This window comes from Castanea sativa, chromosome 3 (genome assembly GCF_040712315.1).
Source record: "Castanea sativa cultivar Marrone di Chiusa Pesio chromosome 3, ASM4071231v1".
NCBI lineage: Eukaryota > Viridiplantae > Streptophyta > Magnoliopsida > Fagales > Fagaceae > Castanea > Castanea sativa.
In genome coordinates, this window is record NC_134015.1 from 6,400,278 (window position 1) to 6,428,259 (window position 27,982).

At 32.3% G+C, this 27,982-nt stretch overlaps 1 protein-coding gene across 1 annotated transcript; it reads left to right on the plus strand.

Annotated features, from left to right (window-relative positions):
• The first annotated feature begins 349 nt into the window (after positions 1 to 349).
• LOC142628398 (intracellular ribonuclease LX-like) lies at positions 350 to 22,624 on the plus strand. The gene is made up of 4 exons (XM_075802508.1): positions 350 to 607; positions 710 to 908; positions 1,053 to 1,134; positions 22,543 to 22,624. The coding sequence occupies exons 1-4, from the start codon at positions 350 to 352 to the stop codon at positions 22,622 to 22,624; spliced, it is 621 nt and encodes a 206-aa protein (XP_075658623.1).
• The last annotated feature ends 5,358 nt before the right edge of the window (positions 22,625 to 27,982 follow it).

The window sequence follows — 27,982 nt, forward strand, 5'->3', positions numbered from 1 at the left end:
TGGATAACTTAGTGATATTATTGCTTCTACGGTATAAAAAGGTAAGTTGTCTTCGTTTTAATAAAAGTTACAAATTTCTTATTAAAAAAAAATGGTAAGTTATCTCCTCCTTACTTTAAATAAAAAATCAATGAGAAAGTCATTAACACATGTTAGAGATGGACAAAGTGTGAAATAGACATTCTATTAATAATTGGATAAAATTTGGTCACCTTTTTTTTTTGGTAACGTCATTAAACATTCACCAATTTCAAACAAATGGGCTGGTTGGGGCTCTATATAAACCCTATTCTTCATGAATTATTTTATTATCATAACTTGTGACATTGTGTAGTGTAAGGGAGGAAAAATGAAACTTATTTTGTTTGTCTGGTTGGTTTTAGTATTTGTATTGGGGGTTGGTTATGGCAACAATGAGGAGGTAGACTATGATTACTTTCACCTTGTGTTGCAATGGCCAGAATCCTATTGCAACACAGGTAAAGTAACATGTTATGATTGGCGACCAGATTGGTTCATCATTCATGGAATGTGGCCACAAAAAAATGGGTATACGGTCTCATGCCCTAAAATTTCTAATAAAGCTCGTTACTTCAATTCAGAAAAGGTAAAATACATTTTTTTCTTCTACTAATACTAATTTTAGTACTTCCACTATTATTGTTATGTTGTGGTCTTGGATTTTATTTATCTTCACATTTTTTTGCAGCTGCACGATGACCTCATAGCTAGTATGGAGTACTACTGGCCAAGCTTAATTAAAGTAGAGAATCCAAATAACAAACCTTTTTGGAGTCACGAATGGAGTGCTCATGGCTCCTGCACATCCTTCACTCAAGCCGAGTACTTCGGAAAAGTTGTTTCTATAGCAGCAGAACTTCCCCTAGCCTCAAAACTGTATTCGGCAGGTTTGCATTTTTATTATTACTGTCAGGTTTTATTGGTGCTTAAAAATAATGGTTTACATTTTTATTATGATGTTGAATTGTGTTGAAAAAATAAAACATTGTTATATATATAATTTTTTGTTTTTTGTGTTTTTTCTAAAACAGGAATTCGGCCTGAGATGCCAACCTATAGCATGGACATCAAGGATGAAATTGAAAAGGCTTTCAAATTGACGCCACAGATACGGTGCAATACGGACCAATTTAACAAATTACAACTGTACGAAATAATATTTTGCGTGGACAAAACTGGAACACAACTTCAAAATTGCAATTACAAGGCTACATGTGTCCGAGAACCATTCCAGTTTCCCAAAAACCAGAAGTAATTAAATTGTCAGCATATTAAGCAAAATAATGTTACTAAGTTTATATTTATATTTTAGTCAATCATATTTCAATGTGTCACCTAAAAGGAATGTTATTTAGTTCATATTTATATTTTAGTCAATCATATTTCAACGTGTCATCACCTAAAAGGTTAAGTTCATATTTGATAAAATGCTTCAATTTGCTTGTGTTGATTATTCCTTTTATTTATTTATTTTGGAAGAATTGATAGTTGTTTCTTATTTTCCACACATAACAGTATAATTTGTAAAGTTAACATTGTCTTTATTATGTATTATACCATTGCTTATTCTTATTCAGCCAAAAAAAAAAAAGCGATGATCAAATGATTCATATTATTAAAAAAAAAAAAATCAGCAAAACCAAGTAATATACCATTGCTTCTTTGTCACGTTGACCATTTAAGACCACATTACCGAAAATAGGTTGAAATCATGGTGGACATTTCTTGTACCTGATTCTCCTAAGAATACGAGATGAAAGAAACCTGTTTATATACAAAACTCTAATTGGAAGGACTTTTCAACTCAAAAAATATAAAAAAGTATATTCGGGTATTTTTTTTTAAGCCAGTGTAAGAGGAGTAATTAATAAGTACAAAAGAAAAATAAGTACAAAAGAATAGATTCCAGTCATGCATTCCAAATGTGACTTGTAATGTTAATGCAATGAGATGTCAAAACCCTGAATAATCAATCGTTTCAGAAGGCTATCACGAACGTGGAACAGGCAAACCTCATAAGCAATAATTTTGCAGCAGGAGAGCTTTAAAATGGAACTCATCCCTCTACCTATTATCAAGGATTTATAGAAACAATTTGGGTAGGTAAATAGCAAAATTGTCATAGCGACCACCTATGTCTATGTGAGTCCTAATTCTGAACAAGATGAGCCACATAATTGACCCCATTATACTCCTTTGCTTCTCTTATTGCAAAACCAAAGATAATGCTTTATTTAAATTAGGCAATGGCTCAATCAACAAAATTTGGTCTCTAAACTGAGCATAGGATTAGTTTAATCCTATCAAGAATCACATTACATGATCTCACACGTGCTCATGAATCTCAGTAGAATTGTTTTGAGCTCCACAAGTGCAAGAAAACACCAAGAATTACGTGAAAAACCCTCTAGAGTAGAGGGAAAAACGATATGGCAAATTCAATTGATCCATTATAATAAAATAGAAATTATAACGCTCAAGTTACACCTAAAACCCGAGTTCAAAATAAATTGATAAAATACAATAATATAACAAATACAATTTCACCACAAACCCTGTAGAACCGGAAAAATTCTCCTAGAGAAAACCTCAATGTTGCACAAAGCACTATTCTTTTTCTTTTGATTGACTTCAAATTGTGTTTTCCTCTTTAGTCTCTCTCTCTCTCTCTCTCTCTCATGCACACATCCTTTTTACATATGGAACACTAGACTTTTATATGGAACACTAGCCACCTGACACTTCTAACATAATTAGGAGTTAGAGTTCTAGTCCAAGTCCAATTCAACTTGCACAAGAAGCTCATTAATTAAGAACTTAGAATCCCATGTGGGCTGGACTACTAGGTGTCGTGCACCTCAACAATCACCCCCTTCAGCCCATCAAGGAAGGAGATTTTCAATCCCAACTTTTTAGTTAGAATTCATGCTGGCCATTTTGGCAAAAAGCTTAAGCAAAGCTTAAGCTTCTCTTTGGTCACATCCTTGGTCAACATGTCAGTTATGTTCTTCTTAGTATGAATCTTTATCAATTGAATAAATCGTTTTTCAATAGCTAGTCTTATCCAATGGTATCTTACTTCAATGTGCTTTGAGTGAGAATGGAAGGTAGCATTCTTGCTCAAGTCTAATGTACTTTGACTATCATAATGAACTACAAACTCAGCTTGCTTCAAACCCACTTCTTGAAGAAATCATTTTATGATTGTTGATGAAGGCCGGGTTCAAATCCCAAATTTCTTAGTCGATGACAAATTACCTTATCAGTTAAGTTTATTGGAACCCACAATCAATAAGTTGAATTTTGAAAATAAACTCTACCTAATGAAATACCACAACCACAAGAAAAAAATTATATACTAGGAGAGAGAACCTCAAATTCACAAACAATCTCTACGGTCTAGACTAATAATAACATAATAACTATGTGAGAAATAAATCAATATAGAAAAGGATTATTGTTAAAAGAAATAAGATAATGGTGGTTTGGACATGATATCTTATAGGCAATCAATTGGAGTGGTAAACATATGATGCAGTATTAATGGGAATAGTATATTAGATAAGATTCTGTCTAGAACGCCCTTCTTCTTCATGCTTCCTTAATCATAAAATTCCCTACACTCTCAGTCTTACTCACGATTGCTTCAGTAAACATAAGGATATAAAATATATAACATCGTCTTAATCTCATCAGCTTGTTGAACAATGTAATATTATATTCTTATATTAAGATTACATTAGTGTTATATTGCGGTGTATTCTAACATTACGATGAACCAAATGCCCCTTGACGGTAGATATGAATGGACAAGTCTCGAACCATTTTTACGAACTGTACTGCTCCTTGAGCTCATTTCCATCTCTTAACAAAAACTAGGCTCTCCATATAAGTAGTAATCATGCTTGTCGATTTTGGTTCTAAATCAATTTGAAGATTAGTCATTTCTTGCGTAAGGGGATCATACAAGATCAACTGTTTATTACCATTTTCCAAGAAAATCTTGTCATTCTTCCAAAATCCTATTGGATGGTAAATTCCCATAAGTAGTCCAATAGCAAATAACTTAGTCCAAGATTCCTTAACACCAAATTCAAGTAACGACCATACATAAAAACAACTGTCCAACCGTTCTCTATCTACGATAACAACAAACAGAGCAACTGATTCGTTCAACATAAAAAAGGGTCTCATTAGTAGTCAGCATTGTGTTTCTTCCATCTCTTAACAAAAAATGAATGATTAGCAAACATAGAGATGAGAAACTCAGTGGTCTTGGGATATTGAGTTCTTTTTTGTTTAAATTTTAGACAAATAAGGGAAGAAAACTAAAGCATATCATAGTGATATGGTATAATCAATTGTTAAAATTCAAATTTTTATAGTTTAAAAAAATGCATAAAAGATGAGTTTATGGATCAAATGGTAAATAGCATCCGATTGATATAAAAATTGGCAAACATGTTAAGAACATATAAAACAAGTAATTCAACGGTTGGATTTTCAAAATATTAATTCAATAACAAGTTATTGGGTGGTATAACATTGCTTAAAGTTAACTTGAACCCAACTCAAGTCTCCAAGAGGGAGCTTCACACACATATACACTCAGATTACGCTAGAGTAGAATTCTATCTTATATATAAAAAAAAAACTACACAACCCACGTGGTAGCGTAATAAAACTGAAATTGCGATCTATACGTTTTATCTTGTTGTATTTACTTGTATAACAACAAGTATTATTAATTGTTAAATCAAAGTATTATTAATTTTTTTGAAGTGATGCGTACAAATCCAAAAATAAATCTTTCAAAGTCTGTTAAATCAACATCTATGATTATGTCATGTCTCAAAGCCTTGATTGTTTATGATGTAGGAACATCCCATCTTGGTGATATGCTCTGCTGTAACAGTCCTCATAGCTTGGATTTAGGGATCAAGGAGTCTTTGCAATTAACGGCCAAAATCATATGGAAAATTAAGGAAGTTAATGTAAAAAAAAAGAAAAGAAAAAAAAATTCCATAGTTACAATAATGAAGTGGGGGAATTTGTACTCAATTGAAACACCGAATCTTCTCTCAAAACAAAAAAAAAGAAAAAAAAAAAAGAAAAGAAAAGAAAGAAATACCTAGTCCAATTTTTCATATATAGTTGAGTACTTATGAATAAAAGAAAAATGAAAAAACTCACTTTCAAATAAGTAATGGCTAATGCCTACCTGGATGTAAAAATACCCAGATTTTTGGGGGTTGGCAAGGCTGAAGAAGACAATCCAAGATAAGACTGTTTTTTTTTTTTTTTTTTGGTTATTAAATGTTTTTCAAAAAATATTTTCAGCATTTTTTTAGTGTTTGCTTCATTTCTAAATTTTGGTCAAAACTGAAAACATTTTCTATTGTTTGGATAATTTATGTAAAAGTCGAGAAGTAAAAATGTGAATACTGTAGTCTATTTATTGATGAAAGTAAGGGATTTAAGTAATTTTAGTTGATAAGGGGCCATGCACATAGGCAACTGCTTGGGCTTATTCACGTCTCCCTACCCCCTAGTGGTCCAGATATCCTTACCCAGTGTACGATTAAACTTGGTATTGACTCAAAATATTGCCTGCATGGGAAAATGTGACACGTACTTACCAGTTGAATTAAAACATGTAATTTAAGTAACGAATTTAAAAAGTTTGATGAAGCTAGCCTCGACTGAGATTCCAAAGTGGAATTGTTGGTGATTCATTTGCAAGTCAAAGCAGATTATTTCTTGACAAGTCACAAAGAAATCCATAAAAAAAAAAAAAAAAAAACACGTGCACACTGACACACAAAGAAAGATGAGTTTTATCAAAGCATTTATTTAACACATTCATAGCGTAATGGACAAATAGCAGTGAGTTTTATTTAAGTAGGTAAGTTTGGGTAGACAAATAAATTTAGATTGATTTTGCCACCTCTACATGAGCCCTATGGACATAGGCAATGGGTTAATAAGATAAACCCAATAGAAGCGATATCCCTATCAACGGATACATATGTAATATGACATAGCGTGTACACAAACATATTATCAAAAGAAAACATTTTCATTGACAAAAATATTAGCGTATATGGGCAGACACACACTTGTTTTAACAAAGTTAACATCATGGAAACATAAATACATATGTAAGCAATATTATATATATATATATATATATGTTATACTACTTAATTTTTTTAAAAAAAAGGTTTTAAATAATTCACTGTTGAATTAGAATTTTTTAGAGAAGGAAGTTGAATTAGAATTCCTTTGTTTTGATAGAAATATAAACATATGGGAATACATATATTGATGGAAATTTAAACATATAAAAATTAACATTTCTAATCATGAAACACATAAATCTAAAAATATCTATATTGTTGGAATCTTAACCATACAACAACATATATATGGACAGAATCATAAACAATCAACATATTGTCCCACACACCCTTTGGTGGCCGGATTCTCGGGTTCGTGTAAAAAACAGGTCTAAATCCGCATATATAGACCCTTACCATGGGTTGAAGAGAGGATATCAATTTCGGAGGTTGAAAATAGGCTCAAAACTTCAAATATTAGTCTCATGTGAACCCTAACCCAAGCAACAAGAATCACAAAAGAAAATCAACCACAAGAATAATAAAATTAAAAAAAAAAAAAAAAAACGCGTACACATACTCCACTTAACAAAAAATTTAGGAAAATGGTAAAACAAAGTTTTACCTAAGCCAAAATGATGAAAACTGTAGGTATTGGACGAGTGATTATGGAACTTAGGAGATCATTAGGGGCTGGTTGGATGAAGTTTTACCAAATTAAGCCGCAAATGCTCCTCTACCCATTCTTGAAGTGAAAGCTGAAAAATGGATGATAGAATATTTTGAAAGTGTGGTGGAATGAAGCAGAGATGAAAAATGTCGAGTAAAGAAGAAAAGAGGGGCTGGTTCTGCCAAAGAAGGCCGCTGGGGAGATATAAATAGTCTTTGTTTAGGTTAAATCTTCCTTTTAGCTTTTCACTTCAAACTCTTGCACGCACCTAATTGTATCTGTAAACTTCTGCCCATGCACGAAGAAAAGAGCATGCCACGACATTAATAAGAAAATAAGCAGTGACCACTTGCAAAGGGTATTGATTGCACCAAAGGGTATCCAAAGGGACTGAAACGAATTGAAGGGGATTCAAATTGACCGAAATAAATTGGAATGGACCAAAGTGAGTCCAAAGAGACTGAAATGGAACGAATGGATAGAATTGGACCGAAACAGATTGAAAAGAACAAAAGTGGGTCGTAAGGGACTAATGAGGACGAAAATGGACCAAATATGTCACAGACAAGATTCGCTCCACTTTATATATTTGATACAAAGAATGAAATAATGAAAATAGTAAATTATATCCATGTGATTAAGAAATTGGTGGCAATGATTCCGAAATTGTTAACTCTCTAATACAAATAGTTAAAAAGAACAGTGTTTTGGTTTACATTTTTAAAATAGCTAGGGATCATTTTGTATAATATAATACAACAATGAGAAATTGAGTCACATCGATGGTTGTATATGTCATTCTTCTTAAACAATGTAGTCACATTTAATATAAAAATATTAACATTCTTTTTTTTTTTCTTCGGAGGGAAAGTTAATTATTAACACATGTTAGAGATCGACAAAGCGTGAAATAGACATTCCATTGATATTTGGACAAAGTTTGGCTAGAAATCTCACTAAAAAAATAAATTAAAATAACTATATATTTAAAAAATTTAACTATTGTATCACATGTTCTTTACTTTTTTATGTTCTACAACACATATGTCAAATTTCGTGTCGATCATACGCTATTTATTATTTGATTCATAAACTTATTTTTATACATAATTTTAGATTACAAATACTTGAAATTTTAGCATTTAATTAATGATATAATTATTGATTTTTGTTCTTTTGGAAATTTTGCAAGCAAAAATAATATAAAGACAAAATATAATCCAATGAAAGATTTTCAAAAATCACATTCAATAAAAAGATATTGAGCAATTTAGCATTAGGCTACAACTAAGTTTGTTGCGAAATTGTTTCCTTAATAATTAGTCCAAAGGTAGGTTATTATTTCATGATCTCCTTATTATTATTTTTTGGTAACGTCATTATTTTATTTACAAACTATATCAGCATGCATATGATACGTATGATCATTTGCTATATTTAGTAACCATTAATTTTACAAATTTTTAAAGAAATCGAGTGGTTCATACCTATATATAATCCCCATACTTTACGCATATATTATTTTATATAACTCAAAAATGAAATATACTTTGTCTCTCTTATTGTTTTTCATTTTCGTATTGGGTGTTGGTTACGGCAACCATAACATTGTAGGCTATGTTTACTTTCACCTTGTGTTGCAATGGCCAAGATCCTATTGCAACACCGGTGATGTAAAATGTTATGATAAATTGCCAAAAAAGTTCACCATTCATGGGATGTGGCTAAAACAGAATGAGCATAATGTTCCATGCCCTGAAAGTTCTAATGAAGCTTGTGGGAGTCGAAAATCAGGACTAAAATCACAATTTGTTTTTATGTTTGAGAACGGAGGAACAGCTCACAGTAGGACGAACTCATATCTCCAACTTCCAGAGATGGATTTCTCCTTTTACATCCACATGCAACAATGGAGGATTCAGTTTTCTTCTTCAATGAACTCCCTCTCTTTCTCTCTTTCACTCTCTGTATTTTCTCCCTCCAATTTTTTTGACCTCGCCCTCCGTTGGGTTTTTTCCTTTTAATACTGATATGGGTAGTGGCTTATATATGGTGATGCATTGCACTACTAGGTTTATTGATACTTTAAAAAAATGGTTTACGTTTTTATGATTACGTTGAATTATGTTTAGAAAATAAAACATTAATTGTTTTGTATGTATAAAAGTTGAATTCCTGTGCGTGGCACAGTTTTGATCATAAACTTACGGTAGATATTATTTTATTAAAAAATATCAACTAATGTATGACATAAATACATTTGTAAATTCATTCTAAAAAAAATAAATACATTTGTAACTAGTTGCATCTTTTTTTATGATAAGCAGAACTAATTGCATCTAAATAGTATAGCTAATGAATTTGTAATACAATAAGCTTTTGTTGGCAATAATAATAATAATGAAAAGAAGCATCTAAATAGTGTATATAATAATTTTGAATTTCTGATTAAAAAAAAAAATCATCTAAATAGCAAAACATGATTGACGTCTTGGCCAAATGATAATGAACAATAATCATGGAGCGAATACCATTAGTTGAAATTCTATCATAAATATAAAAGAAATTATTAAATACCTCTTTATGCATCATGTTTTACGTAGATTGTTGAATACCTCTTTAGTGTATCCTTATTCTTCTTAAGGACTGTTCTTTATCAGAACTTAATTTATACTTTCAAAACATTTTTTTTTTTTTTGTTTTGAAAAGAATACTTTCAAAACTTGGCAAAGCCCTAAATTGATATCAATATTTAATATCGTAAAGTAATATCAATGTATCAAACAAGTATCAACATTTAACACCCTAAATTATTTATACATAAACTTATCAGTCAAAAACTTTATGCTTATGTGATACATGGCTTAATTAAAATTATCTAGTACATAAATTGAAATTAGATAAGATTAGTATAAATATTTTTGGATAGTTTGTGGTTGCTGATCTCGATTTCTGCCATTGGGTTTCTATGCCGTTCTAGGTTCTGCAATTGGGTTTTTGTTGTTGAAAACATTGAAAAACCACCGAGGTTTTTGCTGCTGGGTTTGTTGTTGAGTTTCTACCCCTATCGAATGGTGTAGAGAGTATATATGATAGGTGTTAAAGGTTAGGATTCACTTTGATCTTGTGACATAATTGATATGGGTTAAATTTTAGTTTATCCTTGATCACCTTCAAAGTGTTTGAGAAAAGGTCTAAACCAAATTGAAAAGTGGCTAGGACTAAATTTTATTTTCCAATCTGCTTCTTTGACTATAGAATTAAATCAGAACTAGGCATTATCTATGACATATGCATATACTCTAGTTTAAGCTGTTAAAGAAAATTACAATATGTGAGATTAACCGTAGAATTTATGATATGATTCTCCAAGATAGATTTTATTATTATTATTATTATTGGTAGATAGTCTTTGATCTTTGGACTATGTGAATATAAGTTTGATTTGTATTAAAACTAGTAGAATTTTTGTGTTGTGTTTGGTAGAATTTTAATGTTGGAATTTGTAGAATTATTGATTTTTTTTCTTTGGCTACTCATAATTTGTGTCATGCTTACAGTGATAAAATTAATATGATCTTCATTCACGCAGCTTGAACTTTTTTAGAAATAACATTAGTTAAGTAAGAATTGAAGGAAAAGGAATGCCAGAGTTGGAGGCTATTAATTACATTTTTTTTTTGGCCTTAGCTTTTAGAATTACAAGAGCTTCATTTTCAACATGATCGGTGTGAATGCTTTCTGTCAGAGTGGTTCAGGAAACTCTCTATTTACATATTCAATGCATGTTCTTGAAAAGAGTTTGTAAGTTTTTCACTCAATGAGTCTTGTAGATGTCTTAAATGTACTAGTATTGTACATAGATAGGCCATGTCATTAGTTATAGGCTTTGAAGTTTGAGAAGTCAAATACAAATTGTAACTTATCCTCTTAATCAAATTTGAAAAACCTAAAAACCTACTGATACCATAATAGAAATAAGGACAAAGTTTAATTATAAAACTGGTTGTAAACATTAATACATATTCTGAAAATCTAACTATTGAATTGCATGTTCTTTATATTCTTAATCCGCATGTCAAATTTTGTGTCAAAAAAATATTATTTACTATATAACCTATAAGTTTATATTTTGTACATAATTTTAAATTAAAAAACTTGCAATTTAAACGAATTATTGATAATATAGCTATTGATCTTTAATTTTCTAGAAATTTCGCGAGCATGAAGTATGCAAGAAAAAGATGTAATCTAATGGTAGAATTGTCAAAATTCACATCTAATAAAAAGACATTGAATAAGGTTGTAGTATTAGACTATAACCAATTTTATAGCTAAACTTTGTCCAAAACTATTTGCTCCAAGCATTTTGGATTACTTTCAAGCTCAGATACAAGTTCTAGCTTATCTTTTTAATCAAATCTTAAAAACCTAATACTTCTAAGATACAAACTTTATTGGCTCCAAGTGGAGATTGGATTTTTTATTTTTTATTTTAATGGTGGTGGCAAAAAAGAATTAAATGAAAATTATTGGCAATATTTTATGAGAAGTGCAATGTCCACAATATTTTCACAACAAATCCTAGTTGACATGTTGTTACAGGTTTTTAACTTGAATCCACTACTGAAATTACTTTTTTCTTTACCAGTAACAACAAGTCCTAACAAGTAATAACTTGCCACATAGGACTTGTTGTAAAAGTTTTGTAAAACTAATATTGTAGACATATCATTTCTCATATTTTATTGCCTATGAAATTCTCATACGGAACTATAACTAGTGTATTCCTAATCTTAGACCAATACAACCTTCTTTTTAGAGTTATTTTTAATAAGGCAACAAAAAAGGTGTTCAAATTAGATTGATTTTCAAATGTTTGTTGAGTTTTTTTTTTTTTAATTTTTCAAATGCTTTTGTAAATAAAATAGGGGCATAATTATAAAATTAATAAATTAATGACAACATATCCCATGAATTTAAGGAATTCAAAATGAGATCCAATTGTTTTTTTTTTTTTTTTTATATAAGGCGTGTCGGGTTGGATCCTAAACCGACTTGATATAGGCCTAATTGTTTGGTCCAAGCTCGACCTGAGCTTACTTCCAACCCGCCCAAGACCCTTTGGTTCAAGTTGGGTCAGGTTGGGTTGAGCGGGTTTAATGCTCAACCCTAGTTTAGAGATGGATCTTTGAATATGAGGTCAAATGTTAGATATTTTTAGTGATTTAGTAGATTATTGGTGGTGGAATTGGTATTGAACTTGTTCCTAGCGTTTTGGTATTTAACTTTTGAAGACAATTTCAAGTTTTGGGAATGAGATAGGTTTATATGGTAGAAAGGAGATGAATTGAATCACAATGGTCTCTAAGATTATGTACTTGAAAGTTTAAGGAATATTGAGAGAAATGATTGATTTTAAAATGATTTATTTCTTGGTGGGTTTGTGTATTGAGATTAGAGTTTGGGATACTCTTTGCAAATTTGAAATTTATTATTGAGAATGAATTGTGGGTTTAGTGAATTTGGGTTTGATTTAAAATTGGTCTTGGTCTCAAGTTCTGTCCAAACAAAAAAGATTTATACCAGACAACAACAGTGGTTGCCATTACTCCATAAGATTGGTTTAACTATCAATCTAGGTTGCACAATACAACCATTTGGAGTTTGGACAGCCTTAATATTCTATTAAGAATAATTTGTGCATCATGTATCTTATAGAGCTTAATTGAGATAATAAATAAAACTGTCTTTTTAATATATACTCTTTTTTTTTTTTCTTTTTTTGAGAGAGAGTTTTAACTTATGGTGTCCGCTCCTGATGAGCGCTCTTTATCATCAGACCAAGACACCAATCAGTTTATTGGTGTAGGTGGGGATTGAACATCAGATCTTTTATACAACCATCAGAGACTTTACCAGTTGAGGTAACTAGAACCCACTTTTTAATATATACTCTTTATAGCTCAAATTGTTTGGTTTGCTTAAAAAACCAATTATTTAGAGAAATATCATCAAAAAAATGTTTCTTAACTTACCTTTAAACAAATTTATAAAAAATTAAAATATCTGTGCATATAGGATATAAAAAAGTTTTACGATGTTCAATTTTCAAAGTTATTGCATATTACAAATTCTATTTGTTAGTACACTTACAATTACAAACTCTATTGTTTATAAATTAAAAACTTATCTTCAGATTTTCTCACCTATTTTCACTCTCTTTTGATTCTTCCTGAGATTTTGGTTTGAAGCTTAAAGACTTTTTACATTTCTCTTTTGGTCAAATATCAAAGCAAGGAAGCAGCAAAGGAAAAAGACAGCTAATGAGAGGAGAAACAGACGGCTATGTCCATTACTCTATTTATTTATGGGATTTACTTATCTATGTTTGTTTAGACTGCCAATATTGTTATTCAGCAAAAAAAAAAGACTGCCAATATTGTTGTCTGCTTACATTTTTTGCACAAAAACACACACATACAAATCACAGTCAACAGGCCCATAAAGATTTAAAAAAAAAAAAAAAAACCTTCAACTTTTCACAGCAATACAAATGCAATCCCATTTTTTTTCCCACCGTATGCAAGTACCCACTTTCACAACTTCTACGATACAAATCACACAAAACATACCCACACAGACATCAGACTTCAAACCCATTTTGGAAATCAACTCAAACCCAAAAGGAAAAAGACTTTCGGCCATGGGACAGAGAAATCAATCAGGAAAAAATAGAAAGAAAACATAAGAAAAAAAGAGAGGACAAGGCGGCGGCTACCACGGTGGTGGCGCGGTCGAGCATTCCTGCCACCGTAGTGGTGGTTCTCAGTGGCTGTGGCCACCGAGGCTTGGTTGGGTCGGCCATAGAAGAGTAGAGAATTTGAGAGTGAGAGGTGGTTTGGTGTGAGAAGAGAAGAGCAGAGAGAGTAAGATATGAGATTAGGGAGTGAGGTTAGATGAGTTGGACCAAGTCAGATTGGTTAATAAGTTAATTTGATCCACTAAATCCACTAGCCCAATACCTAAACTCCAGCCCACTCTCAACTTAGGCCCATCCAAAATGAAACCCAGCCTTAAAATTAAATTCAACCCACATGCATTGAATACAATTACACGAATACTCCTCAACCTTCAAGCCCAACCTGTGAACCCACCAACAAATATTTCACAATTTACATTTCAACCTCTAAACTTTTCAAAAATTAAACTTGGACCCCTGACTTTTACAAAGTTACATCCTTAGCCCCAAAACTTTTCCAAAATACCTTTCGACCCCAAAACTTTTTGAAATTGCATTTGGAACCCACTTTTTAACCTTTCAATTTCACAAAATTCATTTTTAACCTTCAAATTACATTTTGCATTTGGAACCCACTTTCTCCACAATTTGCACAAAGTTCCTTGTGGTCACCAAAATTTCATTTTTAATCCTTGTTTTGCCAAAGCTAAAAAGACCATCCTTTAAAAATAATAAATCTGTCAAATGACTTTGTTTTCACACTTTATAGGGTGTAAACATTTTCTTGTTATTTCTGTCTTTTTGCATGAGATAAACGCTTTGGAAAAATTAATTGTAAATATTGCATTGGGTATGCTATGCTATACTTTGGCATAAGGTTAGCAATACTTAACATGTCCATGCCAACACAAATCAACTTAAGATAGATTAAATGTCATGCATTCACATGTCATCTTAGGATAGATTATACATGTCATTCATTCTTACATGTCATTTTAGGGTAGATACATGTCATTTTCACATGTCATTCTAGGATAAGTTACATTTTATTCTTACATGGCATCATTGGATGGATAACATATTGTTCTCATATGTCATCCTACGATAGCTTGCATGTCATTCTCACATGTCATCCTAAGATAGGTTTTATCTCTACTTTATTTCACATGTACATGCATACTTTTTACCAAATGCCAAATATGTTAGCTATTATTTAAAATAGTGAAATTTAAATTTAAACTCAAAATAAAGTACTATCCCTTTAGATAGGTGTTATGGGGTGCCTAATACCTTCCCCACATGTAACCAAATTTCCAAATCTATAATTTATGGTTCGAGACATTTAGCTTAGGAACCTTAGGGTTTTCTTAGTTAAAATTAGGAAATAAAATCAATTAGATTTAGGTGATCAATCACACTTTAAAATTTCAATAGTTGGTGGTGACTCCTTAAAATAATAGAAGTGTAAATGTTCACATTCACACACTCCACCTTAGTGTTATACAGGTGTCACATTTTGTGTATTTTTGCACCAAACATGTGTCGCCAAGTGAAAAGCCCTCAATAGTTTAGGGAACAACGTTGAGGACGGGCTGAAATCCAGGTATGACAGTTAAAATTCTTCTCTCAATAAAGAATACACCAGATAAGATTATGTGGATAACAAATACTCAAGGGAGGTTTACAGTGAGGTCAGCATATTTTTTGTAATAGGGGATGATATCAAGAACAGAGATTAGTCTGGAAGAAGCTATGGAGTTTGAAAATACTATGGAGTTTTACCTACTAAATGCAGGTTGTAGCTTGAGAGAGAGATAGAATTCCGTGTCCCGGGGGGGGGGGGGGGGGGGGCGGCTTTTACCAGTCAATTACTCAAATGTGACCGAATCCATATATATCACTTTGCTCTGTCATTTCTTTGGTTTATCTGGTTTCTGCAATAACAAAAAACAATTGTGGTTCATCGAACCTATATACTTGAGTGTAAGTGGTACGAGCATGGATGTGTAGAAGAATGATAATTTTAGTATTTTTACCAATTAGAACATGCCACATCCTCTAGATTTTGAATTAAATGCATGCTGGCATACATCTTATCATGGTGTTGTTGCTCCCAATTATATGTACATATGATGCATGTCAGGCTGACTGCTATGTCTTTTTTTAGTTGAATGATACTATTGTTTAGCAAAAGAAAAAAAAAACATATGAACCTTGGAATTGGCCACCTAGAATCCATATTTTAGGCACAACGTACACTAGATTGATTGGTAACTTTTAGACATCTATTTTTCTTTCTGCAATAGAATTTCAAAATATAAATACCTTTTACTTTATGAGTTCAACTTTTCCAATCAATGCTTTAGGGGCAATCCCAATAACTTCTTTCCTAATTATTTATTGATGCCAAATGAGAGAGAGATATTTTAGATGGTTTTTTTGGGATTATCAAGATATATTATTGCTTAAATGCAATTTGTCTGAATGATTGATAGGATGCTTTTGAATCCATATTAATTTAATGGCTGCATTATAATGATTTTTAGTTATTTGAGTTCCGACATTATCTTTCATAGGAAACTCCTTCTATGTGTGTATAACAATGATTTCAGTAGTGGCTTCTACAAGTTAATTAGTAATTATCAACATAAGCAAGTTGAAGCATTTTATTAATATTAAAAAATTTATTAATCAATACAAAATTTTTATCACCAACAAGTCTTTAGGAAAGACTTCATTTGTAGTCAACATTATGTTTCTTCCTTTCCTAGATTACAAAGAGAAAAATGAGTGATTAGCAAACACAGAGATGAGAAATTAAGGGTCTTGAGGGATTGAGTTCTTTGTTTAGATTTTAGACAAATACGGGAAGATAATTAAAGCATATCATAGTGATATACAGTATAATTATCTTTTCTATATAGCTTAGGAGATCATGGAGGGGAAAGTTGGATGAATCCAAGCTCTCTATTTAGCTTAGATCTTCCTTTTAGTTTTTCACTTTAAACTCACGCATATCCTTTCTATATAGCTTAGATCTTGCAAGCACCTATTGTATCTGTAAACTTCTGCCCATACACGAAGAAAACAACATGCCCCGACATTAATAAGAAAATAAGCAGTAACCACCTGCAATTTAAGAAGCAAATACACGGCTTCTTTAAGAATAGTATTGATTGAAACAAAGGGTATTGAATAGACCGAAATAGGCTGTAATGGATCAAAGTGGGTCCAAAAAGACTTAAATGGACCGAAATAGACTGAAAAGGACCAGAGTGTGTCATAAGGGACCAATGAGGACCAAAATGGACCAAATTTTTTAAAGAAAAAAAATGTCATAGACAAGATTCGCTCCACTTTATATATTTGATACAAAATTGATATAAAGAAAATAAATTATATTTCACGTGATTAAGAAAATGGTGGTAGTGAGCCTGAAATTGTTGACTCTCTAATACAATTACTTAAAAACAACAATGTTTTGGTTTACATTTTTAAGGGACCAACAAGGACCAAAATGGACCAAATTATTTTAAAGAAAAAAAAAAATGTCATAGACAAGATTCGCTCCACTTTATATATTTGATACAAAAAATGATATAAAGAACATAATAAATTATATTTCACGTGATTAAGAAAATGGTGGTAGTGATCCTGCAATTGTTAACTCTCCAATACAAATACTTAAAAAGAACAATGTTTTGGTTTACATTTTTAAAATGCCTGAGGATCATTTTGTAGAATATAATACAACAATGAGAGATTGCATCACATCGATGGTTGTACATGTCTTTTTTTACAAACAATGTAGTCACATTGAATATAAAAGTATTAACATTCTTTTTTTTCTTCGGTGGGAAAGTCATTAACACATGTTAGAGATGGACAAAGTGCGAAATAGAAATTCTATTAATAATTGGACCAAAATTGGCTACAAATGTCACTAAAAAAATCGAAATAACTATATATTTTGAAAATCTAACTATTCAGTTGTATGTTCTTTATATTCACCAACACATATGTTAAATTTTCATGTCAATCATATACTATTTATTATTCAATTCATAACATATTTTTTATGCATAATTTTAGACTACAAAAACTTGAAATTTAAATATTTGATTAAGGTTTTAAGAAAAATGAAATTGAAAAGGCTATTAAATTGAAGCCACAGATTCGGTGCAATATAAACCAATTTAACAAATTACAACTGTAGGGAGAATAGGCCTAGTAGTGTATATTGGGCCGGGGGCCTGGTCCAAGGATACCTAATTGTCCAAGGACGGGGTAAACATTGTTAGGGAGGTCAGCGTTGATGAATAAAGAAAGACGTCAAGTTACAATGGTCCGAGGAGAGATACCTCCTTGGCTGAGCGAAGCAGAGGTCAGAAGGCACGGTCTACCACCCAGAAGCAACATTTCATGAAATTCTATTGATAAGAATATGCACCATGAGAATACAGGACAAAAGAAAGCTAAGAAATATTTAAGAGAAAGCTGCTACTACTGCATTGAATGCTCTGTAGCTAACTCTCTGGTTGCATTAATGAGGAAGTGATACCTGAATAGTGGTTTTTAGCCTTACAGCTACTCCCAAAAACTTCAGGAAGATGCTGATGGGATAAGAATCAATACCAAAAATCTGATCTACACGAGGAGGGTAGAGATAGAGGAGAAATGTATTATAAAAGAGAGGAGAGACCCTCAGGATAAGGGGGATTGGAGAAAAAGAAAGAAAAGGACACTGTAGAGTGAAGACCAATACTTGCAATCAATCCCAAAAGTACCATAGATAAGAGTTAACCTCCTCAGATTGAGTCTAAGGATGATTTTCCTTAGATAAAATTGTTTCATCTTCATTCTATTATCATCTTGGCCCTTAGTTTTCCAATTCATTCTTTACAAATTCATTGTATTGGACTCTTTAGGCCTATCCCCTTTCTTCCTTTGGGCTTAAGTACAAAATTGTGTCCTTAGAACAACTGTGGACAAAACCGGTACCCAATTCCTAAATTGCAAGGCTAATTGTGTTCGAGAAGCATTCTAGTTTCCCAATACCAATAGTAATTAAACTGTTAGCATATTAAACAAAATAATGTTATTAAGTTTATAATTATATTTTAGCATGAAAGTTCGAATTTGTGTCAAACACACAAGAGCTGTTCAGACCCCAAATTAAAAGATTATGGCTTGGTTAATTTTACTCTAACTTAACTAAGTGCGAAATAGAGTAAATGCGAGCGAACAAATAATAAAACTACTTTAAGCCATATTCAGCAAATAAGAACAGTAAAATGAAAGCTAAAAGAGTAGGGAAGAAACATGCAAATACAAGATAATACGGCGATGTGTTATCGAAGAGAAAACCGAAAAACTTGGCGAAAAACCTCTCCCCTGCCCTCCAAGCAGTAAATTGATCCACTAGACAATAAGTTGAGATACACAAATAGCAAGAGACCCTCTAAGCCTAATCTACCCAATGCACCTAAACCTTCTAAGCTCCTACTCCAAAAAGGCTTCTCGGAACCGTGCCTTGTTTAGCTTTCCAGATCTCGCAATTCAGTCTGATGGCATTTGTCAAAGCTTGACTTCTTCCAATGCCTCCCAATAGTACCAAAGCCTCACTTAATACTTAGAATGGGTGCGGTAAGTATTTGGGCTATCAACCTCTCAAGGATATGGATATGGAGAGGTAGGAGTATGAGGAAAACCGCAAAGGATTGTGTAGATGATTGTGGGTATAACAATCTCTAACTCTCAAGTGTGTATGCTAGGGTTTTCTTTATGAAAAATACTCCTTACAATATATGGGTAATGTGAGTATATGGAGTGTGGGTGAAGACATGGTGGAGCAGATAAGTCAAAATAGCAAAATAGAATGTTTCGCGGGAAGGCCTTACCTACAAACTACTCGCGAAAACCAGCTGCCACTAGTTGTCATGACTCTTTGCATTCTAGTCATATGCTTTTCACCTAGCTCACTTTGTGGGAAGTCTACTCGCAAAATACCCGCAAAATCCACTTTTTCTTCAATACAAGTTTGAGTCTTCACACTCTCTTTTACACACAACCCATACAATAAAATCCCACATACAATATAAGGTAAACATGATTGAACAAAATTACAATAAAATTTGGTATGAAATTAAAGTAAATACAAAATAGTTGTAAATAACAACTTTACATAGCATAATCTCATAATCCTAGTATGAATTCCTTTTATTTTTGAACAATTCACCAAAAGGTAATATTAATAAAATGCTTCAACTTGCTTGTATGTTTGGATAGAGCTAAAATTTGTTTTTAGCTGCGTTGGGCGTTTTTTTGTGGGTCTCGTGTACTATTCATGGGGTCCACAAGTTCGAATTTCAGCAAAAACAATTTTAAAACTAGGTCTCATGATACTATTCATACATTTAAAAATTATTTTATTATAATGTTTTCAGTTTTCAATAATAAACGGTATCTAAACAAATCCTAAAGAAAATCAACCACAACAAATATATAAAATAAAAAATGCGTACACAAACTCATGAACTTGACAAAAAATTTAGGGCAATGGTAAAACAAAAGTTTTACGTACCTAAGCCACAATGATGGAAAGTGTAGATATTGCTTGCAGCTTGAGAATAGTATTGTTTGTGTCCTTGAAAATGAGCTTGAAGGAGAGTTTATGGAGCTTAGGAGATCAGGGAGGGGTGGTTGGATGAAGTTTCACCTAATTAAGCTGCAAATGCGGAAAAGGGATGATAGAATTTTTTTTGAAAGAGTGGTGCAATGAATCAGAGATGAAAAATGTCAAGTAAAGAAGAAAAGAGGGGCTGGTTCTGCCAAAAGGTCGCTGGGGAGATATATATAGTCCTTTTCTGGGTTAAATCTGCCTTTTAGTTTTTCACTTTAAACTCTTGCACGCACCTAGTTGTATCTGTAACTTCTGCCCATGCACGAAGGAAACAGCATGGCACAACATTAATAAGAAAATAAGCAGTGACCACCTGCAATTTAAGAAGTAAATACCCGGCTTTTTAAAAGGATACTAATATTGTTTGTACCATGCAACGCTATTTTTGGACTTCCTTCGCAATTTTATAATTTGGCGTAAGGTAATAAACTTTAAAAGAAATATAATCTTTTGGTCAAAATGCAAAACTCACTCTCTAACTTTCACCACCACCTTTCATTTTAGTCGTGTCAGATTGTATTTTATCATTTCAATCCTTTTAGTTTCAATCTTCTATTAACAAACCATCCATGTCTGCTGTTAACTATATTTAATTTTTATTCAATTATTTATATCTTATATAAAAAAAACGTTAATTTAAATATAAAAAATAGAAATTAATCCCAAATTCCATTCCTCATGGCTTTCATCTTCTTCATAGCTTTTGTCCCCCATCATTCTCTCAAAGTAATTCCCATACACATACTCTTGTGTGTACCAGGGACGGAGCTATTGTTGGACTTGGCCCCATCAGATTTTCAAAAAAAAATTTAGTATATATATAATATATTATTTTTAGCAATTTGTTTCAATAAATTTATATTTTAACCCCTTAACAATATTATTGATATTTTTAAATGCTATAAAAAAAAAGTCCAACAACAAAAATTAAGCCCAAACAACTCCCAAAACAAACACAAGCAAAAAAAAAAAAAAAAAACAATCAAAGCCGGTTCTATTTAGATATCTACCTAGCCTAGGGGTAGGAAACACCCAACTTACCTTACACATATAATAAAAGGAAAAAAAAGAAGGGGTTTTTTAAGCCATTCAAAAAAAAAAAAAAAAAAGGAAAACCTAACTAACTTACGGCTAAACACAAAGGAGAGGAATTCGGCAGCCAGAGGCAGAAGCAAAGGTATTCTCTCATGTCTCATCTCATATTGAATCCTTGTTTGAGATGACTTACTTTTAGTAATGTGTTGACACTATTGATGTGGGCTTGTAAAGAAAACTTAAAAGAGAACACAGAGCAACTAAGCGCAGGGACTAGAAAGGGAGTCAGCAGTCAGGGACGCTGGGCCTGGGGGCCTGGGAGCCTGGGAGTTGGGACAGACAGGCTTTAAGCAGATAAACTAGAGTAGAGAGAGTGTTAAAAGAGAGGTAAAAATATCACTAACTCATCTTTGTCTTTGCCCATAGTTTATATTCTTTTATGTATGAAAAAGTTCTCATCTGACAATTGACAAACACAACCCCACACGCAACATCAAACTCTTATTGCCATTAATGTTTTGTAATTTTTTTTGTTGTTGTTTTGTTTTTAGCAATAGCATGTGGCTGTGATGTTTTCTGATTTATTTATTTTTATTTATTATTTATTTATTTTTTTGTAGTTTTGTCTTTAGCGTTTTTGTTAGTGTCTTTTAAAACATTAAAGTTGGGTAAATAATTAAAAAGATTATTTGCAACTTTAAAATTTATTGATTAGTTGTTGAATGTTTGTGTGCATAGTGTTTGTCTATTGTGTGTAATGATTGTAGATTATTGACCATATAATAATATAATAATTTCATTGAAAGGGACATTGCTACGACAATTAGTACAGATTCAATCATAGATGATTTTGAAGATTTAAAAGATGGCGAGTTCCATTTTCATAAATAATTGTATTGTAATATCTTAAAAAACAATAATTTTTTTTGTATTTTTCTTTGTTGATGGTTTATTAAATGAATGTTTATTTGGAGTTTCAAAATTTTTTTTTGTTTATACTTTTGCCCCCTAACTTCAAGTTCTGGCTCTGTCCCTAGTGTGTACCCATTTTCATTGTCGTAAAACACCACGTGCCTAATCCACTCCCAAATTCTGCAATCGGAGTTAGACTCCTTGTGATACGAAATGCACATGTAGTGTTCACCAATGGGTACAAACTGTCCCAAGTTGGGCTTCAACGAGTTGAGCTTCCCGGCTATGATTTCCTTGATAATCTCTCTCTCAATTGTTCTTTCTTCTTTCAGTATCTGAGCTCTATGGTTGCCATTGGCAGTTTCTTGGGGCTGGGTGTTGGGGTTGAGAGGGAAAGAGATTGGTGTGGAGGCGTAATGGATTCAGAGACTGAAGAAAAATAGCATCGAGGTTGCTTGTGGGTCAATATGAATTCATTATTATTAATTTCTTTTTAGGAATGAATGAATGATTGTTTGATTGAGGTTTGCGGTCTTTTCTTTTGGTTGTTTTGGGAATGGGGAATAGAAAGAAGAGTTTTGACGTGGGTGGGATGTTAATTCGTAGTTTTTTTAAAAAAAAGAAAAAAGAAAAAGAAAATCTTTTTATTTAATATAAGAAATAAATAATTAAATAAAAATTAAACATGGCTAATGGTAGACTTGGATGGAATGTCTAAAGGAAGACTGAAAGGAGGATGATTGAATCTTAGAGTAACCATATCAGCTCTTTTAAAAATTTTGTCTATTTTTCACAAAAAACCTACTTTCTATTTTACACTATCACTTTTACAAAATCCTCACATCAGTTTCTCTATTATATACATTTATACCAATAAAATATTCATTCTTGAATCAACACCCAGCCACCGTCAACGCTCAGAGCAGTGGAACCAGACTCCATCAACAACCCACACAACCACCACCATCAAGCCAGCCTCCATCATCAACCCACCGTCAAAATCCCAAAACCACTAATCAAAACCATCAAAACCCACTAATCAAAATCCCAAACCCACTCATCAAAATCATCAAACCCACAAATCAAAACTATCAAAATCCACGAATCAAAATCACAAAACCACCAAACAAAGATTGAGCTACATCAACGATTAGAGCAGCGGCGATTAGAGAACAGCGAGGTGAAAGCAGTGGCGACGCGAGGCGAAAGTAGTGGCGACGCGAGGCGAAACCATCAACAATCAGAGTAGCGGCGAGGCGAGGTGAAAGCAACGGCGATCACAGTAGCGGCGACGCAAGGCGAAAGCAATGATCAGATCGTTGATGTAGCAGCAGTGATCGTTGATGTAGCGGCGATCGGCGTGAGCAGCAGCGATCGGGGTGAGCAGCAGCGATCGGGGTGAGTAGTGGTGGCACAGCTGTGGCAAGACTTGAGAGAGCAACGGGTTCAGAAATCAGAGAGAATAAGAGAGTGAGGTGGAGAGAGAAAAAATTAATAAAATAACTTATACATGTGCTACAGTACCCGTGTAAATTTACACGGGTACTGTAGCTCGTTTATGGTTTTGCATATTTTTGCCCATTTTTACACCCACTGATGTGGATTTTTTTTTGCACAAAATGTGTAAAAGTTGTACTTTTTTCTATTTTAGAGGATTTTAGCTGATTTGGTGTGGTTGCTCTTAGAGGATTGAAATGAAAAAAAAAATGCAAACTTATAGGACTGAAATGAAAAGTGGTGAAACTTAGAAGGTGAATTTTGCATTTTGACCTAATATTTTCTTAAAAAAAAAGAAAAGAAGGTAAAACAAAAGCTTTGAAGGTTTTCCATTTGAAATGTTTAGATCTTACGTCCCATTGTAATTATCAAATAAAAAAAAAAAAAAAACTTAAGCCTTCCAAGCTTAACATTTGGTAGATTGATATGGATTAATAATTCCGGCCGCATGGCAAGTTATAATTAGTATAATGTTGCACATATTTAACATGTGAAGTAATTATTAGGTATTTTTGGATTATGATGACGTGGTGCTTCATACTTTTATATTCATAGTGGTTTTCTTTAATTAAATTTATATTAAAATTTACTATGAATTTGAGAAGAGGAAGCACCACTTTATTATACCCCAAAATTATTAATAATTTTCCTTGAAACATGTAAGGTTTATTGACTATTATGTGCATAGCGCATGTGTCAAGATATAGAATTGGTGGATACTTTTATTGTTTTCTTAAGTCACTCCTTGTAGGAGTTTGAATATTTAGTATTTATTTGTCTCACTATATTACTCATAAATCCTCTTGGTTGATTTTACAACATAATTAATCAACTTCAAATAATTAAACAGTTATGAATTTAGATTGATTTAATCTAGATTAAGTGTCACAGATTAAATTTATCCCCAATAAAGAAAAAAAGTAAGTAAATCCTGTGAAAATAACATAAGATAGTAATATGGTGGCCTAGGAAAACTTATGAAACTATGGTTTCATAGTTAACAACTTGGAGATGATTTAACCTAAATGATTCTCAATGAAACATATCCATTATTATAATCAAAGTTTGTACAATAGACTTAACTTTAAATCTACTACTAACTCATGTACTACTTACCGCTAACTCATTTTTAGATTCAAAAGTGGTCTCCAATTTGGAGTCTGATGAGCATTTTGAGACACTTGGTTGAATGAATCAAGTGGAGAATTGATGTTGGCTAAAACATGTTTTTTATTTCCTAATGCTTAGTGATACATTGGCAATGAGCCAATGAGGGCTTATAGGGGTTTGTATATTGATGATTTTGATAAAGCTTTTTTTTTTTTTGGTACATAAAAAAAGATAAAGATAAAGCATGCTTTTTAGGTCTTCGAGTGTTAAACAAAGAAGGGGATAAATGGGTTAAGGTGAACAGCTTGGGAGATAGGGTGTTGTTTTTGGGTGTTAAACTTTATTCTTCGTTTTCTGTCTTTAGCTTCTGAGCTTCCAAGCTGCAAGGGGAATTGCATAGTTGTGAGTTGTGACTCAGCCAAGGTGGAAAGGATTTAATCAATATGGTTTCATGGTTATAATCTATATATGACTCAGCCAATTTAGCAAAAAAAAAAAAAAAAAAAGACTCAGCCAAGGTGTCTGGAATAGTTTCTAGTAATATGGATAACATGTTGGGGGTGCTTGATTAACTGTGATGTGCCCTTGATATGATGTACATTATGATGATATGATATTAAGGGTTTTGGTTTATTTTATTTTTTCTAATATTACCATAATCTAAAATTACAAAATATAGTACATCATTTTAATTTCATCACCTTCTTAAACGATGTTTTTTATTTGAGAAGACCTTCTTAAATAATGAAATGTTGTATCTTTGTATTAAGATTATATTAATGTAAGACTACAATAATGTAATATTATGGTATAATGTAACATCACGATGAACCAAACGCCCTTATTATGTAATATTACATCAAAAGGGTTCTTTAGTAACCAATTATGATTTAAATTATTTTTTAATCAATTAGAGTAGTGATATAATAAATAGAAAGGGAGCATAGAGTAGAACAGGAAAAATGAGACAGAAAATTTGGACTACCTTGTGTGACCCTTAACACAAAGCAAGGCATGGAGGGCATAGAGGATATGAGGATCTTTCCTCTATGGTTACAAACAGAAACCCATGTTGCAATTGAATGGGCAAGACTCAAGAGTATTAAAGGCTCTCAAAAGTCAAAACATGATTAGCCCTAAAAAATAAAACAAGAGTTCAAGATAGATAAGATTTCGTCAATAATGTGCAGTATTAAATGGTGGGATGGGGAGGAAGAGCATGTTTTATACCAATGCATTTTCATCAGATTGTATACTTTATATAATTTTTTTGACAAATTTTATACTCTCTATATCGATTAAGAATCTGTTCAACATGTGATATAATAAAATATATAGCATATGTATCTCATTTATCACACCTTTGCTGTGTCCTTACCTCTGAAAAACCTAACAATGCCAATTTGGTGATCACCGTCTCTACACGTTGATGAACAAGAATCATGGTATAGTTCGTAGTAGAGGCAAAAATAGATGTGTGCATCCAATTCATCAACTAGAGAAAATTGATCCAATCCAACCCAAGTAGCTCGATCCTCAAGTTGGTGTATTGAAAATTTTATTTTGATTCTTGAATTGAATGGGATTTGGATTTTGATGTTTTTTCAATCCATTTAACCCAACTCTATATATAAAAGTTTATTTAAATATCCTTATTTTAGTATATTTTTTTATATTTTATCTTGGGATTTTAAGAATTATTTTTAATGAATTTGGAATTTTGTAATATAATTAAGACATATTGTATGAATTGCAATACTTTTTTAAAAAATAATTAAATGATTGATAAAAGTCTAATGTTTTACAAGGTATGAAACATGTAACTATAACCCATAACTCAGCTCATGAAACCAATCAAACTCACGTGGGTGAGGTTAGGTTGATTTTTATAGATGTCATGAATTGGGTGGGATTGCAAAATTTTCAACATAAAGAGCTTGGATTAAATTGAAAAACTCTTTAACCCAATTTGATTTGACCCATACACACCCCTAATAGAAATCCTGTCCATATGTATGATGTAATTATTGAATCACATACAAGCTTCGAAGGTTCTATCAATGGAGGAAATAAGAATCACATTGAGAGAGAACAATGTAAACTTGTAAAATGAATTCACTGTATTAAATTATCATGCTCTATTCTCTTATATAGTGAGAACAGAGGTGTGAACAGTAACATAAAATATTCACCTAATACAAACTGTGCATGTGGATAAAACCTATAACTAACCTAGCTAACCCATCAACTGTACAGTATAAATGACAACAATATATCACCAACTATACTAAGCTACTGTAGTTTACTCCTATATGTACAAAATACAAGTAACTGATACAACCACTGATATGTACAACCTATCTAATACTTAACACTCCCCCTCAAGATAAACTATAAATGTTGATTAAGTTCATCTTGGATAAAAGGAAGTAGAATTGTTTATATCCAAGTGCTTTTGTGAAGAAATTAGATGATCTTCAGCAGAAATGACATTATTTGCAAAAGGCTGACCACCCTTGTTCTTGAACTTGTAACCAGGAGGGTAGCCATGCAGTTTATAACACTTGTCAACAACATGTCCCATGGCTCCACAATGAGTGCATTATGGCCTACCACTCTTAGACTTAGTAGTATTACCAAACTTGGATCATAGAGCTGCTAAAGCTGCTGATGTATCAACCAAGACTCTCTTCCCAGCATACACCTTTCTATGCTTCTCTTCTTGAAGCAAAAGGGAGAACACTTTGCTCAAAGGAGGAACAAGTTCCATAAGGAGAATCTGTCCTTTGACAGCTGCATATGTCTCATTTAGCCCCATCAGAAAAGACATAGTGCAGTCCTCAACTTGATGACCACATGTACATGTCCTGTAATTTGAAAATTCATCTTGAAGTCCCTTGAATTTGGTGTAATATGCATTGATGGTTAAATCTTCTTGGGCCAGGGTACTAATCTCTTTCCTGAATTCAAAGATTCTAGGTCCATTTCCTTGGCCATATCTATACTGTAAGTCAGCTTATACATCTTTGGCAGTCTTGAAATAAACTATACTTGGTTGTAAATCCTTCGAAATAGAATTAAACAACCAAGCTAAGACTGTGCTGTTACACTTACACCAAGCTTTGTAATATGGATGATCAACAGATTGGGGCTTAGGAATAGAGCCATCAATGAAACCCAACTTGGTTTTGGCA